The sequence below is a fragment of the Antedon bifida genome, chromosome 5, assembly GCF_963402885.1.
Source record: "Antedon bifida chromosome 5, ecAntBifi1.1, whole genome shotgun sequence".
Classification (NCBI taxonomy): domain Eukaryota; kingdom Metazoa; phylum Echinodermata; class Crinoidea; order Comatulida; family Antedonidae; genus Antedon; species Antedon bifida.
The window spans coordinates 14,852,661-14,868,019 of record NC_136230.1 but is presented as its reverse complement, the minus strand read 5'-3'; the positions used below and the strand labels follow the sequence as shown (position 1 = coordinate 14,868,019).

At 32.2% G+C, this 15,359-nt stretch overlaps 2 protein-coding genes across 2 annotated transcripts in view; both read left to right on the top strand.

The window, feature by feature from the left end:
- Positions 1-15,359, top strand: part of LOC144843358 (uncharacterized) — an 851,823-nt gene that overhangs the window by 45,835 nt on the left and 790,629 nt on the right. The window lies entirely within an intron of this gene.
- The window catches only part of LOC144842381 (uncharacterized), a 58,986-nt gene that overhangs the window by 2,085 nt on the left and 41,542 nt on the right, over positions 1-15,359 (top strand). Inside the window, exon 4 of the mRNA XM_078698830.1 lies at positions 4,140-4,238. Within this exon, the coding sequence (XP_078554956.1) occupies positions 4,140-4,238 (99 nt within the window). The remainder of the gene's footprint in view (positions 1-4,139; positions 4,239-15,359) is intronic.

Here is a 15,359-nt window from a genome sequence, read left to right as displayed (position 1 = left end):
AGAAAGGACAAAAATAGAGTCGATTCCTGAAAAACTGTCTTGGAAAAAAAACATCGCATATAATTAGGCTATAATAACTATCTGTAAACTCCCTGTCGCACTTTGTAATAATCGTCAAATAACACTTTGTAATACCATGGATTAAAGAATAAAAGGATATGCATCGACGGTGACATCAAACGATTTTACAACGCGCTTGCCTATACTAAAGCACTGCTGCCAATCAAACAAACACGCTCATTGAACTCCGTGTCTCTAACCGCGGCCCTCTGTAGAACGCTGCGAACCAACTGTTACATTTTTTGAGACCAAAACGTAACCATGTAGAAATCGTATGCGCAGTCTGAATGTTCTATTGACACGTCTGCGTCCATGATTAATTGACAACAAAAATATATTGCTGAACAATTCTGTTTTAGTTTCATCACAATCGGACTACGAAAAGTTCACTTTCTTACGACTGGTAATTTTAAGTAGTTGGTAATATTAATAAAATATGCAATTTTTTTATTTGAATTATCATTATTTGCCTGCCATCTTCTGTCATTAAAAATTGCGTTAATCTATAGAATATTAAATTATGCATTTGACCATGTATGTTGTTAGCGTGGCCGGTGTTCACACATACAACAATCGTGTTTTTAATATATGGCTAAGCAGTGGTTTCTTCATGAACCTCCTTAATTATTGATGTGATTATATTTAAATTATAGTGCCTGGTGATTGGCTAGTGGTTATGTCATCCACATCACATCCAATCACCGGGCCTAATTGAATGAAAACAGCGATCCTTGATCCGGGATTGGCTGGCTATGTATAGTTGCGAAACGTTACCTAGCGGTCGTTTTGAAAAGTACACGCAGGGCAAACTTAATCACGAACAAATGAAGTACCTATTAATATTCACACAAGAAGTAAGACAACGGTGAGTATATAGATCATGATTACACGTTGTATCTACTAGCCTAGGCCTACCTAGCTAGGCAGTATCAATGTCGGCAAATCATATGGTTTACTAGTAAGCCTAGAAGGCCTAGGCGTAGTATCCTTGCTGATTTTGTAATTTTACATGTAGGCTGAGACAACAAATAGTTATTGTCTCAGATGTAGGGCTACTACAGGTCATACAATGCTACTTTAATGTCATAAAAACATTAGCGTAGATCAATCGCGGCAGAAACCTATACTAATTACAATTATAGCATCTACAATTCTAAGCCAATATATATATATATATATAGGGCCTATAGTATTGTTTTTATTTGGTATCAGAAAGGTTATAACTAAATTCGTCGTCGTATAAAGTGTTCGTCACCATTGTTGCTAGCGCTAAAACATCATGCCACCAAAGAACGCGCGAAATAAGCGTAGCCAACAAGGTTAAATGTCGTTGCACATGTGCAGTAAACAACATTAGGCATGCGACCGTTTCGTTGTTAACATGCGGTTAATTCAACTGTAACATTGTGGGCGGTCCGCTGTCTGTCGGCGAGAGTCAAGGAACCCTTGATCTCACGTCGATGCATATCCTTCTATTCTTTAATCCATGGTAATACCTGTCGCGCGCACTTGGTGAGAAAACTGTACAAACCTTCGCATTTTCGCAAGATACAAAACCAATCAAGCAAAAATGTATACATATCATGAGTAGTTAAAAGGCAGACTATACTCCTAATTTTTTCCATTTTAGGTTATATGCATGCATATTATAATTTTCAAAAGCAATATATTTTTCTATTTCAATATTTCTTTTAACAATGACTTTAAATGTGTGGGTCCTCTGAAATGTTACAGTTGAATATACATCTTTTAGCTCTCAAAATTTGTACATTAAATGCATCGAAACTATGACATTTTTCGATACCAAAACATTGTTTAAAATTAAATCGTAGTTGATGTTTCTTTTAACAAAACCTTTAAAGGACTTTCAGAATGCATCATATCCACCAACAAATTGAATATTATACTATCAAGAAAAATATCACATACAATACATTGGATTTTTTGCGAAGAAAACATACACTATTAACTTGATTGGTTATTCGCACTTAATACTGTAAAAATATACATAATTCAGCACTATGAATAGTTTCTTTTGTCAGGTCATAGAGTATGTGCGTATTTTAAGATGTTTGTTACACTGTGTGAGTTAACGCGGATATCCCGAACTAATCACGGTGATGATTGTGTTCAAATTTTAGTTTAATTCACCAATTTTTTGGGAAACTTTTAATCATTGTCCGTTGTTATTTTTGCTTTCATACTTAATTAAATTCGTGTTTCATCCGTTTCTGGAACTGGTACGTTCTGGTACATGTACTGTATCGTCATTGAGACCCGGGGTGCTTTGGCCCATGTTGCAAGCCGTTTAAAACGTTTTCCTTATGCCGAAACAGCTCACTTTTCATTATTTGGTGTTTGATTTAAACTAAATAATGTATTGATTATATACCAATTAGGCCTACCGAATTTATTTGAATAAACGCCGTCTACCCCATAACACATATTTGTAATATGCAACATCCACCCTCTAATAAACGCCCCGCAACATATATTTATACACACAATATTGTATTATAACACAAACACAATTGTATTTGTTGAATAATTCATTGACTGCTATAACTATTTATTTACCAAGTATTTTCATACAATTGTTTACTGTTATCACTTCTTGATAATATCAAATATGGTGTTGTACTTGTTCATATCTAGGGGAATTTATTTTATTATAAAACGTTACCAACAATGCCTCCCCAAATGAACGCCGCCACACCTAACACCCACCCACGACATCACAACAACATCATTGTTTGTATATTTCTCATTACATATATCTGACGACGAGCGTTCCTTTAATGTGTCTTGGTATTTTGTGACCATCATAAAAAGCTTTTAAAAAAGGCGCCGCAATACAACCATGAGAACATTCTAGTCATTTTACAGGACGTAGTATTCCAAATGGAATATGACGATTGCCGAATTAATTACGCTTTAATTGCACTAATTGCCAAAACATAAAAAAGTACTATTGTTCCTATAAAACTAACCCTCATAAGATTAATTTTAAACAAATTAATACTAAAACTACAGACAATTGTTAATTCCAATAAACACGCACTTCAAATTAAATTTATCTTTCATTTAAGACAAACTGTTCATATTCATAAAAGAAATGAAATACATTGAGTCGAAAATAGATATCGGAAAAGGACAATTACTAGAGTTCTAATAATTGTTAATACCTACTATGCAGGGTGACGTAAATAGATAAGTGCATTTTTTTAAAAATCTGAATGACTGTGAATTGAGTATTTGCCCGATGGCGGCTAGTTTGATGGATGAGTATGCAGTGACAATTGCTAATTTATTCTTTGTAACTTGTTTTTACATCTGACCGGCATTGTCGAAGTTCAACTCAGTCCCAAGAATGGTTCTAGTGACAAGAACACACTTTTTTTCATTGTTGTGTACCACTATTTTGGAAAATGTTTGAAGTGAAATATTTTCACATGTACACATGTACGGAAAGAGTACCTATTTAAGTATACAGAAAATAGTGCAATCTGTGGGTATACTTAACAGAAAGAATTTCAACTAGAATGTTTACAGTTTCTCAGTAGCATGTTTTATCTAACCAAGTCAACAGAGAAAACAATATAATATAAATAAACTAATAAGTAGATAATTTAAATATACTGTAGTGTAAATAATGTAAGCATAAATAATTTTTTTTTTTGTTAATAACGAGGATTTCATTGCCGGTTTATGTGAGCTTGAAATAAACACTCGATTCTGCTACTGTCAATAGGTGGTGTCTGAAAAACTAAAAGTTAAATAAAAAATAAGAAAGAACCACCATATTTTACACAATTGGTAACAGTTTATAAAGTATAAATGCTACAGTTATTAAGTGTTTAAACGTACTGTATCATCCATAAGAATATCATGCAAGCAAATACGTATGTAATGCATTAATATTAATAAACTTTGTTTAATTTAACAGTGTAGCATATATAAATTATATTATTTAATTGAATTAGTATTATACATGATCACAACTAATTGATTTTAGTGCAATATTAGATAGTTTGTTGTGAAGTGAAAAATACTATAACATAATGTTTGTAATATTTCAGGAAGGATGGACACCTTTGTGTGCTGCTGCAAGTAATGGCCACACAGATGTTTGTACTATTTTGATCAATAAAGGTGCTAATTTGGATCTTACAAACAATGTAAGTTTTACAAACATTATTAAGGGGTGCTGTATAGTTCAGTGTGATTAAAACAATGGTTTAATTTTCAAATTTAAACCGGCTACCGGTATTATGTAACACCTAAATAAATTCCTGTCATTTGATAGGACGAATGTGGTCACATGGCGTGCAATAGTACGCACTTTTAAACGATCGTTTAATGGTACTTTTTTCCGTGTACGAAAAAACAAATATTTTCGCGTTTGGAAAAATAATATATTGTTTTATACTATTGCTTTTGAAATGCAACAGCGCCACTTATTTTCGCGGCGATTTTAATGCTATGATTAGTTTTTCTGGAGAGATATATGTACTAATTTAGATCAAAAAGGCATTTAAATTAGCTTTAGATCGTGTGTAAGATTTTTATTAATTAATGGGAACATCTCTACAAGATGTGGAATCGTTGGAAAAACCATAATTAGCCTAGATAAGTTCAAATTGTCTGTCGAAATTTTACCTTTCAGCCAAGCTAGTACATATGAATCTCTTGGTGCAAATTTTGCAACCAAACAGTGATTTTTAATATGTACCTATTGAGCTGTTTATCTACTTATAAGTTCATACCAAGTTCATGCAACCCAAGTCTTGTCATCGTCCATTATATAGGGGGGTCAACCATTATGACTACAACTAATTTCCACGATTATTGATTACATTTTTTAACCAAAGAAATTAAAATGACATAAACTAGTATAGTATGAACATTTCCAGACTTTGTAATAATTACCATCTATTCATTAAACAAAACAGGTCACAGAAAGATAAACATAACCATTACCCGAGTGAAAAATGGTAGATCCCAGCTCGCTATCATTAAAACATAGGTGTCTTAATTTGGCAATTGTGAATATAAAACACGACATATAGAACTAAATAACACCTAACAATTGTTCCTTATATATCAAACATTAGAATGATATAAAAATTAAAATGCTACTTACAATTATATAATGAAAAAATTAACCCCAAACTTAGCTACAATCCAACGGTCTGTCAAGTGAAGACTTGATAACACAGGCAAACCCTATTTGAATTTTGCCGCCTTTTTTAGGATTTTTTAGATTTTTTCAAAATAGATTTTGCTATTTTGACACAGTCTATTTTAAGCCAATGCTCATAAGAAAAGTATGTAAGGAATCTATGAATATTCAGCTTTCTTTTAAGAAACTATCCAAAATGATTGATGACCTACAAGTGATCTTAAATTGCAAATAAAACACTGTGGTGCTTTAGAAAATAGGTAAAAAATCGACCTCACACTGTCAGCGGGCAATGGATGGTAAGTTTTAAAACGTAAAATGACACAAACTTTTTGTAACTTTACAATTTCAAACATATATCATAATGTTCAGTATTGTCTACAGTTTATTTAGAGCTACTATCCAAAAAAATCCGATTTATAATAGCCGAGATATTTAGGTGGGAACATGAAAATCAAGTGTTTTGTAGAATATCACGATGCGAAATCAGTGGTTTTCATGTCCCAGTGGAGTGTGTTGAGGCAATTTAGCTATTTCGTTGCTCAAGAGATTCATATGCTAGGCCTAGGTCTAGCTATTATAGGCCTGTTAGTATTAGGCTAGGCCTAGCCTAGGCGTTTTAGCCTTGCTAGGCCTAGGATTATTTGGTCGTTTGTTGACATAATTGAAGCTAAAGTGTGTTTATAAAATCCATATAAGTATAAACTTTAATATAATATATTATTATACTTCAAAACAACATGGTACAACATAACAACAATAGTTATTTTCATATCATTATTTGTATAATAACAATCATGGCCTGTATAACATCATGTTCGATCTGTCGGCCTCAATAATGAAAACAGGAAACAACGCTTTTACATGCACAATTTATATTACAGAAATCAATCATGCAAATTGATTTTTATACGCCTCTTTTTAAAAAAAAAATTAAAATATTAAAAAAAATATTCCAATTTACGACCGACGCATTAACGTCAGAAGTCATCAGCAACATTATTTAAAGAAAAGCGTCCGCCGGTTGATCTGATAGTTTTGATAGAAACAGACATTAAGCTATACAGGGAAACCATCGATAGTAACCCTTTGTTTGTATTTTTTAAATAGTATCCACTAATAGGCCTTTTGATACGATGAAACCAAGTAAAGCGAGAAAAAAAAAAATAAATAAATAACTAATATAGATATACTGAATAAGCTTATGTTTTTTATTAACGATTTCATTGCCCGTTTATGTGAGCTTAGAATTAAAAGAAAATTTCGCGATTGCAGAGTGAGACTGAGAAACAAAATCGGCTAAACAGTTATTTGAAATAGGCATAATTAACCTCATACATTATAATTTAAATGCAAAAAACTCACAGTAAGTCTTCCTACAATTGTTTATTTAAGATTCCTGATAATCGGTATGTAATCAGTTGATTTGCGAAACAGTTTTTGTCAAATCCGAAACACTATAATGTATGACTGATGAGCTTTAATTGATTTAAATATTAGTATAGTTCAGACGTTAACGAAATGAGGTTATCCGTGTATTCATTTTTCATTATGTACTTTTTATATCATAGTATTATTTGTTTTTACTATATAACTATCAGCCCGATAGATAACATATCTGATGACGCAATGTATAGTTTAACATACATTTTACATATTATCGTAAACATAATCACGGGGAAGGTGTTGCTGTATCATGTACGTAAATAGCAGCATACTGAAAACAGCAGTATGAAGACATTGGTATATATACTAAGCAAGTACATTGTCATTTCCTGACATGTTTATTTGTAGAATATAGTTGTTTAATGATTGCGTTAGTGTCATAGGCGATTTAACCGTGCATATACCAGGGCACATTGTCATGCCCAAAAGCTAAGTAAAGTGGTTGACATACCTATAGTCTAGGACCTGGGTCAGATTTGTATGCATTTAATTTAGGAGAGAATATCTCAACTGTTATAGGATAATTTGACCCCAACGAACAACATGGAATGTGTGCCAAATTCGCTCTCCGGGACGAACATGCCCAAAATCGGGGTCAAAGGTTAAAAATGTGTGGTTCTTATATCTCGACAACCACTTGTCGTACAGATTTGCTTTTGGTGGTAAATTGTTCAGAATATACATATTTATATTCGGTCTAACACAACATTTAGCGAAAAAATGACCGGAAATGCTTTTACTGACCTTTGACCCAAAAATGACCAAAAAACAAATTTTCGGGTTAAATTATTCTTTAAAATGCCAATGGACAAACTGTATGGTATCAAATGAAAGCATACACAATATGCTACATACCCATTGCTACCCAACTTGTATTGAACATTTTTAATTATGAAGCTAATTGTATGGAAAATGTGCATATTTTGATTATTTTTATACAAAAAATGAATATTTGGTAGCGTAATTGTTATGTTTATTTATATAATATTAAATAATTTAAGTGTTTGGAAAAACTATTTGGTATCAAATGAAAGCCCATAAAATATTGTATCTATTGCTACCCAACTTGTATTAAAAATCTGTAATTATGATGCTAATTTTGTTATAAATGTGCATATTTTATTATTTTTTTTACTAAAATGAGTATATTAAATAGTGTAAATTTAGTTTGGTTTATTTATAACATTAAATAATTCAAGTGTTCTTTTGGTGTCAAATTGTTCAGAATATACATATTTATATGATATATCATTTGATACCATACAGTTTGTCCATTGGCATTTTAAAGAATAATTTAACCAGAAAATGTGTTTTTTGGTCATTTTTGGGTCAAAGGTCAGTAAAAGCATTTCCGGTCATTTTTTCGCTAAAAGTTGTGTTAGACCAAATATAAATATGTATATTCTTAACAATTTGACACCAAAAGAACACTTGAAATATTATTTAATATTATAAATAAACCAAAATAAATTTACACTATCTAGTATACTCATTTTTGTCAAAAATCAATAAAATATGAATATTTTTCAGAAAATTAGCATCATAATTACAGATTTTTAATACAAGTTGGGTAGCAATAGATACAATATTTTATGGGCTTTCATTTGATACCAAATAGTTTTTCCAAACACTTAAATTATTTAATATTATATAAATAAACATAACAATTACGCTACCAAATATTCATTTTTTGTATAAAAATAATCAAAATATGCACATTTTCCATACAATTAGCTTCATAATTAAATACAAGTTGGGTAGCAATGGGAGCATATTGTGTATGCTTTCATTTGATACCATACAGTTTGTCCATTGGCATTTTAAAGAATAATTTAACCCGAAAATGTGTTTTTGGGTCAAAGGTCAGTAAAAGCATTTCCGGTCATTTTTTCGCTAAAAGTTGTGTTAGACCGAATATAAATATGTATATTCTGAACAATTTGACACCAAAAGAACACTTGAATTATTTAATGTTATAAATAAACCAAACTAAATTTACACTATTTAATATACTCATTTTAGTAAAAAAAATAATAAAATATGCACATTTATAACAAAATTAGCATCATAATTACAGATTTTTAATACAAGTTGGGTAGCAATAGATACAATATTTTATGGGCTTTCATTTGATACCAAATAGTTTTCCAAACACTTAAATTATTTAATATTATATAAATAAACATAACAATTACGCTACCAAATATTCATTTTTTGTATAAAAATAACCAAAATATGCACATTTTCCATACAATTAGCTTCATAATTAAAAATGTTCAATACAAGTTGGGTAGAAATGGGTAGCATATTGTGTATGCTTTCATTTGATACCATACAGTTTGTTCATTGGCATTTTAAAGAATAATTTAACCTGAAAATGTATTTTTTTGTCATTTTTGGGTCAAAGGTCAGTAAAAGCATTTCCGGTAATTTTTTCGTTAAAAGTTGTGTTAGACCGAATATAAATATGTATATTCTGAACAATTTGACACCAAAAGCAAATCTGTACGACAAGTGGTTGTCGAGATACAAGAACCACACATTTTTAACCTTTGACCCCGATTTTGGGCATGTTCGTCCCGGATAGCGAATTTGGCACACATTCCATGTTGTTCGTTGGGGTCAAATTATCCTATAACAGTTGAGATATTCTCTCCTAAATTAAATGCATACAAATCTGACCCAGGTCCTAGACTACTACTAGAGAAGAGGCTTTACTTGACGTAATTATTACAAATCTGAAACAATAATACTTATAACTAGTGTCACTCTGACTATACAGTAACTGTTACTTCGTCATCAAAATATTTAAAAAAAAAAAGACAAACAATAACAAGTGAATTCGCCGACCCATGACTCCCCTTGCCATTCAACAAATTGTTGAGTGGATTTACATCGCATCCTTTGGATGAGGTTTTCAATGTAACTAACATTGATTAGAAGGCAAGCATTATTATACTGATTAATTATTCCAATCAGTACAATTAAAGTAAGTAAGTAAACACATGATGAATTGAAAAATTGAAGAAATTATTATTATTATTATTATTATTATTGAGTTACTGATCCAGTGACATCGTTGAATACACGGTTTACGCGTAATACAGCATGTTCCATCCAGGGACCAACATGCGTACCTCGTGTACTGTGTACGTACGCTACAGCAAAAGCCTACGAATTATGTTCACGATCTAGGTTGTGTTTAGATTAAATGTACTACTTGTATGACATTTTGTACCGTGGGGTACATAAAATACACGTTTCATTGCAGGCCTACTTGATAGGCCTACAGTAAAACAAAACATGCCATTTTCGTTTTTATCCAACATTTTTGTTGCGTTGTTTCGCCTGTCACGCATGCCATCGGACCTTCATGATTTGCAATGTTTTTTAAAAATAACAAGTGGGTGTTTTTTAAAACATGTAATTCTCTCGTATCGTCGGCTTTTGTAACTGATTTTAAATTCTATCTTCTCTTTATATAGAAAAATGTATTATTATAGGATACTAAAATAAGCTCTTTCACTGTGTATAAATTACATAAACATATTAATACCACCAAAATTACGAGTGAGAATCAGTAATATCATAAGGCATTTAATGAAAACACAGACCGTCTTAAAATTACGTGACATGTTTCGATAAATCTATTCTCATGATAATTATTGACTCATTTAAACGCAACTGTGTAGTACGTATACAAATACTACTTTGATTACAGTTCTGATGAGAATATATTTATCGAAACATGTCACGTAATGTTAAGACGGTCTTTATTTTATAATTATAATGAAATGATGTTGTATCTTCTGTAAAAGTGTTTCCTTTCAAGTTCTCTATACAAATGAGAAATGGTTTAAATAAAAGTAGTACTGTAATACAGCCTGTTCAAGGCACGTACGTATTACCCGTACATAAACATCAATTAACAATCATGTTTCAAACAAATATAAAGTAAAATACTCAAATCAATCTTAAAAAGTACTCTAGGCTTTGATTACAGTTCTGATGATGAGAATATATTTATCGAAACATTTTACGTAATTTTAAGACGGCCTGCATTTTAATTAAATGCCTTATTGATTCTCATTCATACACCGGCACGTGTGCAGCAGAGGTGCCGTCCCCATAATGTCTGAGGAAAAGTATTATTAGGCTTACTAATATTGTAGAATTTATTTTATCAAACTAATTTCTAGTAACCAATAGTAAAACGTCTAATTCACGAACTCATTTTCATTGCGGTTCACGCGTCGAAATCTGCGACCAAAATCTGAATCCTTGCTAGTGATTGGACGCACTTGTCTGGCGGTGTCGATTTGTACGAAACATTTATACAGTAACTCTATATTTGGAAGTTGGCTCAACTTACGCGTCGACATCCGGGGGCCATGCTATACACATCCATGGACTAAAATGCGTAGTTACGAGAGGAGGTATGCTCCCTTTGTAAGAAACGGCAATTCATTCGCAACTATCATTTACAAGTCTACCCACTGCCACTTTCATTGGGTTGTTTACTACACCAACGCCTAGAATGTAGCATCGCGCATGCTGGAACATCCTAAACAACAAAAAGTTGCAAAGGGTCACGCGATTAGCGATTTTAAAACATGAGAACGTTGAATAATAATAGAATACCTCTTGGCCCGTGGGCAAGTCTTACGTTCATGGTTCGTATATTTTCTATGCTAACATTTAACTGATAGGTATTATACTGAACTTTAAAGGTCACTTCATTTTTAAAATTGAAAGAATTTATTTAAACACAGTTTACGCATATCGTCGGATCTCATTTATTCTCTCTCTTTTATTTACATCTACCATAACAAATTACAAAGTTTCCTCCTCTGAATGTGGTTAAAGAGTCTCAAATTACGCTAGAACGTGTTGATTTCGGGGCCTTCGTCTTCCCTGGACCCACACAGGGTTCCCTGGCCCCAGCCAAGTGATGCTCACTTCGCTCGCATATTCCCCAGTCGGGGACTTTAGGTTATAAAGAAATCAGGGCATCTTTAGTGAAGAATATAATTACTCCAGTGTTATGGTTCAAAATCAGCCCATGTTGATGTTACAGCAGTTTATCAGATTCCACTGCACCCAATTGGTTGAGCTGAATCAAGAACCAAGTTGACAATGCAGTTTATGCTAATATAAGGGCAGAATATTGCATACAGAGAGACATCTGAAGATTTGGTGTTATGATTGTTGAACTTATATAATTATTACTTCACATGAATATGCAACCCCAATTGGTAAACAAAGTAATGTTGAATCAATACATTAACCGTGTTTGCAAAATTATTTTTGGTAAAGGATACTGTATATGAGCAATAATATGGCGCACATGAACAGGTGTGTAATCTTAATATTAAGTGATAGAACGTACGGGTTCAATGTGATGGAAAAGTAATTACATCAACCTGAAGCCATAACTCTCCCTGATAACTTACCTGTTAGTAATGATGGATATTCTGGTGTTTGGCTTGTTTGTATCTAGGAAACAGGTAATTGAATGTGGTAAAATCAATTTTCAGAAAAGATTGAAAACATATAGTAAGCACATTTGAAAGAACTATAAATTGAGAAAAACGAATTACATAAATCATGGTATTTCAATTGGTATATTTGTGTTCAGAGAATCGAACACATAATGTGATTTTATTATTCTATACTTTCTTTGATAACACAGCGACACTATATTATATTTTAGTAAAACTGATAATTTCCAGTTTGATTTCCGATGAAGCTCAATCTAGGCCAAGATATACGAGATACAATGATCACAATTGTAAAACACATCATTATGCACATGATATTACAGAATTATAATTTATTGAAAGTGAAAACGTTGAATTTAAAATGGAAAGAATTATGACTATGTATAAGCCTGGGCAAAAAGATGAGTTTTTAATAATTGTTTTAACGAATCTAAGTTATACACGTATAAACTAATAATTAACAATATTTTATAGACAATGCGGTGCTGAACCGGAAGCCAATGTAATTCTTTAAGAGTATCTGTAATATGCGAGTAATTATTAATTATAATAAATAATAATTAATTATAATAATACCCTGACACAGAATACCATATATAATATGTGGAATGCACAGTATGTGTGTAATACAACATTTACAATTGTTGAATTGTTCTTGAAAATGATATAGGCCTAGATATACCAGTTATTACCGTACTGAATCATTGTTAAGTGAGGATGATCATGTTGTTATAGGCGAAAGTACACCATTAGGGTATTCATTTTTAAATTTCTCTACTGTAGGCGATGTGATAAACACGGAGGTATCGATATTATTTTCAAAAGTCAAATTAATGTTTTTATATCTCCAACGGGTAACGTAAACTACTTTTGAGGATTCTTGTGTAACTGAATGTCAAAATGTATCCGCATATGAATAGAATGGCTTCAAGACCTCTCAGTTTCTTGAGGAATTTGATGATTTGCCTTGAAAGTCATACTTCTCGGTAAAAATGTGATACATACCTTTCATCAATCTGTAAGAATGGTTTGCAGCAATTCGTGACTAGTCATCATTAACTAGGTCACATCCTTGATCACTTTATCTGTCGGATTGTCCGGTTGATCATAAATTAATTGATTGCCATGTGCTACCCAATACGTATGGATCCGACAATCATTTGATCCATTGTTGTATGGACCAGTGAAACCCCCAGCCAGAGCGAAAGATTGTTAATAATTACGGAAGTTTAAAATAATTGATCTGAGTCAGATTTGAAAAAAAACAAGGCCATATTCATGGCTGCAGTCGCGTGCTCGATCAAGTTAGTGTTTACCGACCAACCGACCGACATAGTGAGCTGTAGAGTCGCGGTACACGCACGCGACTAACAACACTTCTTTTACATACGTCGAAGAACTGTTAATGTCTACAACACAGTTACGTCAAGGGTTTTGAATACGCATTTTTGCCCTCAAAAGATGCGTTCGCGAAACATAGCAAACATTTATAGTGGTTTAATGATGAGATTTAGGAAGCTCGAAGAGAACAGCGTCGATTGGAAAGAGCGGCGGACATCGAAGGAAGATAATATAGCCATCAGAAAAAATGTGGTAATCAGAACAAAGTAGTTAATAAAATATTAGTATTCTTGATAATAAAATAAAACATTTTTTGTATTAATTGATTAGTTTCTGAATATTCTAAACCGTACAGTTAACACTCTATTGAATAACAAAGCCTGACCGCTACTTGCCACTAGTTCGAATAGAATGTTGTGTGATCAGTTTGCTAATTTGTTCATTTATTTTCATTCATTTCATTTTTCTCATTTTGAATTTTGAATCAAAATACGAGTAACCCGAGAAAAAAAATCTAAGTTGAACTCTGTTAGAAGAATGTTTATCATTACGTCAAAATTCCAAATGCACTACATTATAATTATGATTCTGTACGTTTTTAGGAGTTTTTTTAAAACGCTCTCAATTACAAATGTTACTTACTAGTACTATTATGTGCACACATACATTAGTTTGGTTTGCGGTACACTATGTGTTTACTAATAAACAACGACGAATCATTTTCAACTCATTACAGTATTGTCTCTATCAAAGCAGGTGAAACACTCGAAATAATGACCACATTTTATAACGTAAAATCACGTACAGTATGAAATACGGTACCCACTCTGAAGACGAGATTGTAAATAAATCTCTAGGCTATCAAAAGAGCTCAACATTTTTACTTTTTGCGTAAAGACTCTTTTTCTCATTTTTTCAGCATTTTTTTATAGTTTACCGGGACCCTATGTAAGGACAAGTTGGAACTCAAACATATTGTTAATTATGCTTCACGTATACTTAGAATTGAGCAGATCTCAATTTAAATAATTGCAGATTTTACTAAAAAAACACATTCAATTGTGCAAGACCAACCCATCCCATGCACAATTGTTCAAGAAAGAGGTCCATAACCTCTCGTAATAGGGTTTACTATCTGCCTTTATAGCACTGAATGTTAGCGTGTGTCGTGTTTTTATTTTATTGTTTTTTGCCGTACAGAGCAACACTATTGATTTGCAAATGATACAATAAAAGGATATGAATCGAGATATCCATTGATTTGGTAAAACATTTATTTTAAAAACGTAATCCCTCCCCCAGTATTGGAAAACAGAAACCACGAGTAAGAATTTAGCAGTCAAAATTTGGAGCCTGGATACGTATTCAGTCGTAACTGCCTGTTGAAACGGAAACACCACTGCATTATAATTTACATTCAGACTACTTAGCACCACCGGATGAAGTGTTTACATTTCAGGCAAAGAAACATACAAAAATGAATATTATACAAGCAAAATAAATGTATACGTAACAATACCTCATCTTAAGAGCAGTTGTCCATAAATTTCGACCTTTAGGTGGCCAAGTCAAAAATAGATTTTCTTTAAAATTTGCACAATGAAAAAGGTTTGGTTGAAACATGCACAGATAAAATTATTTTTGATATCTGTATCTTGTTGCCATAGTAACGGCCATTAACAAAATTACAGCATTTTCTTAATTTTTCCTATTATTTCACTGTCAAATAAGGTAAATGTTGATTTCAATAACTCTTACACGGATTGTTGACATTTAATTTTTAACACAAGATGATGAAAGCAAAAAAATGTTGGTCGGGCATGGTAATG